Genomic DNA, 3,244 nt, shown 5'->3' with positions numbered 1-3,244 from the left:
TCCAGTTACACATGATGACTTTTAATGTAAGCAAAAATGTGGCCATGAATTTAGGTAATACTTAAAAGTAATTTTTTGGCAAAAATGCCAATTTAAAATAATAGGTCTAAAAATCTTCAAGCACTGAAAAAGAACTATACTAAATTTTCATTACTTAACAAGACCAATAAGGCCTACTAGTAAAATTCTAGGTAAGATTCAAACCACAATTTAACATCAAAGGATCTTATTTAGAAATACCTGAGAATCTTGGGTTTTATTGTGCATTTGGGCTGCTTGTTTCCACTGATTTATAAGCTGCACTAACATTTTTACTGCATTGTCAAGAAGCGTTGGATGGACGTCAGTCACTTCACGCACAATAAAATATACAAATCCTGAAAGAACATCTTCCCGCCAATCTGGAAAATCAAGCATTAATGCTTGGAGAGTATTGAAAGCCAAGGCACGAAGTTCTTCATCCATATGAATTGTCAGCCTGTTTAGAAAAAATAGCGGTATCATCACCCTAAATTGGCATACTCTTAACCAGCCTTTATAAATTAAAGTTTGGTGTTAACTCCTCCTTCTTTACCATAAAATGCAGTATACTTGCACATGGATGCATTTTCTGCACTGAATACATCTGACACTGGCTACTAACAGAATGTGCTATTACTATAGCAAAACAATGCAACACTTCACAAAACTTAGTATAAACAAATAATTTTCAAGAGATGGTCAGAGAGAAAGGCACATCTTTGCATGCATCTGAGCAACCACCTAAGAGCTCAGCAGGCAGGTACCCTGTGATGTACAGGTTATTTTCTTCAAATTAAACTTGAAAAGAGCAGAGTATTTTTGCAGATAAAGCAGCATTACTTTGGATATGAGAAAAAACTTGCAAAAAAACCAGTTTGCATATATACTTAAAAATATGTCTCAGGCCAGTATGGTAGAAGAAACTTATCCAGTACTGTATTCTTACTTAATACCTCATGTCTTTTATGTGATTTTTGACATTGAAGAAAAAGCGTTAGAAAAATCTTAATTCTCTCACATTATTACTTTTTAATATATATAACTCAACACATTATATGCAAATGAATTCATAATTTCAAAGCTAAAAGCTATCCTGTATTTCTGCACCAAGACCATTCTTGTATTAAAAATAAAAAAATTAAAAGAGGAAAATTTATCACTCTAGTAATATGTAAAGACTGTCTGCATGTACCACAACTACATATTCCCATTTAATGCTCAATTTACCCACCTGCAAACACCTGGCTGTCCAGTTGTTTCAACTACTTATCAGTACTGATAAGGCATATTCAATTTAAATTGAGATAAGAGATGGAAGAATATGGGTAGTGTTGGATCAAAAAAATGGAAAAAGGAAGCAGGATTAGTAGAGAACAAGAAAAAAAGTTTTCAGTAAGTGGCTGTCACATTTTGGTAATGTCAAACAAGAATGCCTTTATGATAATTTACAGTATTAGCATTAGGAAGAAAAAAAAAAAAGAAAGAAAAAAGGGGAAAAAGTATGATAGTAATAAAAAGATAAGACAAGTTCAAAAAACAAAGCAACAGAAATAAATTACTACTTTTCAAAAAAATTCTCTCTAAAAGTAAGTGCAAGATCTTCAGGATAAATTTACCTCCTGCTGCTCTGGCCAGTAACACTTGACCAACTGCAGAGGGTAGGCAGGAAGAGGAAGAACAGATTCTGTATGCAATGGACTCACACTACATAGTGCACTGACAAACTCTTATACACACAGCACTTAAAAAATGAACATCCACTAAGAGTAGAATTTCATTTCCCTTACCTTGCAAGCAATTCAATGAGGTCAGTCCTGCTCATGCCATCTGGAATCAGTCTTGGGATAGCAGCAATACAAGTTCTGAACAAATCTATCTTAGGTTTTCTCTCACCCCTACAAAACCAGTTTATAACCAACAAAACAACAGAAAATCTACTTAAGTACACCACAAATATCTTCAATTTCACGTCAAAACTAAAGAGCTAACAAAAATTTTTATCACACATTAATAAAATCAGCATTCATTTAATAGTCAAGTTAAAAAGCTAATAATTGTAATGCATTAATGATGGCATCTGCAACACGCCAGCATAAAAATAATATCTAACCATGACAGTGAAAAATATTTTAATTTGGTACATACGTAATCATGTCTTCAGGTTCTTTATTGGACATCTGCACACTAGTCATGCACATGGGCCTTCCAACTTCTTTGTCCAAATGCCTAAGAATGCTATCTAGCGCTTTTCTGACTTGAGGGTAGTATATGGACATTCCTGAAAAGCCAAAGAGTTCCGATCACCTCTTCCATTTGTCCTCATTTAATTGTCACATTTTTATTAAAATATTTGCCACTTATTCAGCTTAGGACAAATTTCTTCTTGTACAAAAGATGACATGAAACAGACACTTTTAAGCGTCAAAAGAACTGCATGTTAAAGGAGTAGTAGGAGGTATTATATGAAAGTAGACGCTTTTCAGAAAGAACACAAACAAGGAAGTAACCACTAGTTGCTTTTCTGTTTTCTCAATTCCGAGCATTTTAGTTCTAGTTTAAATTTTACATGTTGGGACAGTCCATCAGAGACAACTACCTCATCCACAGAAGATCAATAGAGTACAGGAATTAAAATTGTCTTACTCCAGTTGTTGGACATTCGGGATTTTCCAGAGCGATATCAAGGGAACAAAAATTGCCATGCTATTTACCACACTAATTGCACTCAGGTTTCTTTGTGCTAATTTGGCAGTGCAAAACACTTCAAAAAAAGCCATAGATTTGATCCCGGACACCAGATGGTCAATATTGCCTAGCAGCCCTCTCCAAAGAATCAAAGCAATTCCTTTAAAACAGACTACCATTAGATTCTTGCTAACAATTAAAATAAAGTAGAATAAATATTATTAAAAAGAAATAAAATTAAAAGAAATAAAGTTACACAAATATACTGCTTGGGAATAACTGAGAACATAAATGCACATATTGGAATGCCAATTTACAAAAGAATACAACATACCTATAACTTTTGCTTCCTCATCTGTCAACGTTTTATTAAGAAAAATTTTCTTCACACGCAAAGTATTTCCTGAGGGAAGAACAACTCCTGTTGTTGGCATTGGTGGTTCACCATCTTTCTGCTGCAAGCTATCTGCTATGACAAGGAAGACTCTGAGGCCAATATTCATCCTCTTCAACAGCAAAAAAGGGAAGAAAAGGGAAA

The 3,244-nt window shown here is 34.0% G+C and overlaps 1 protein-coding gene across 1 annotated transcript in view; it reads right to left on the bottom strand.

Annotated features, from left to right (window-relative positions):
• Positions 1 to 240: 240 nt before the first annotated feature.
• LOC104625340 (protein furry homolog-like) overlaps positions 241 to 3,244 on the bottom strand; it is a gene marked incomplete at its 3' end in the record, with an annotated part of 37,497 nt that continues 34,493 nt past the window's right edge. Inside the window, exons 14-17 of the mRNA XM_010292941.1 lie at positions 3,041 to 3,212; positions 2,167 to 2,299; positions 1,809 to 1,916; positions 241 to 478 (exon numbers count right to left, since the gene is read on the bottom strand). Of these exons, the coding sequence (XP_010291243.1) occupies positions 241 to 478; positions 1,809 to 1,916; positions 2,167 to 2,299; positions 3,041 to 3,212 (651 nt within the window). The remainder of the gene's footprint in view (positions 479 to 1,808; positions 1,917 to 2,166; positions 2,300 to 3,040; positions 3,213 to 3,244) is intronic.

This window comes from Phaethon lepturus, unplaced genomic scaffold (assembly GCF_000687285.1).
Source record: "Phaethon lepturus isolate BGI_N335 unplaced genomic scaffold, ASM68728v1 scaffold4088, whole genome shotgun sequence".
In the NCBI taxonomy this organism is placed as follows: domain Eukaryota; kingdom Metazoa; phylum Chordata; class Aves; order Phaethontiformes; family Phaethontidae; genus Phaethon; species Phaethon lepturus.
This window is presented reverse-complemented; position numbering and strand designations above follow the sequence as displayed.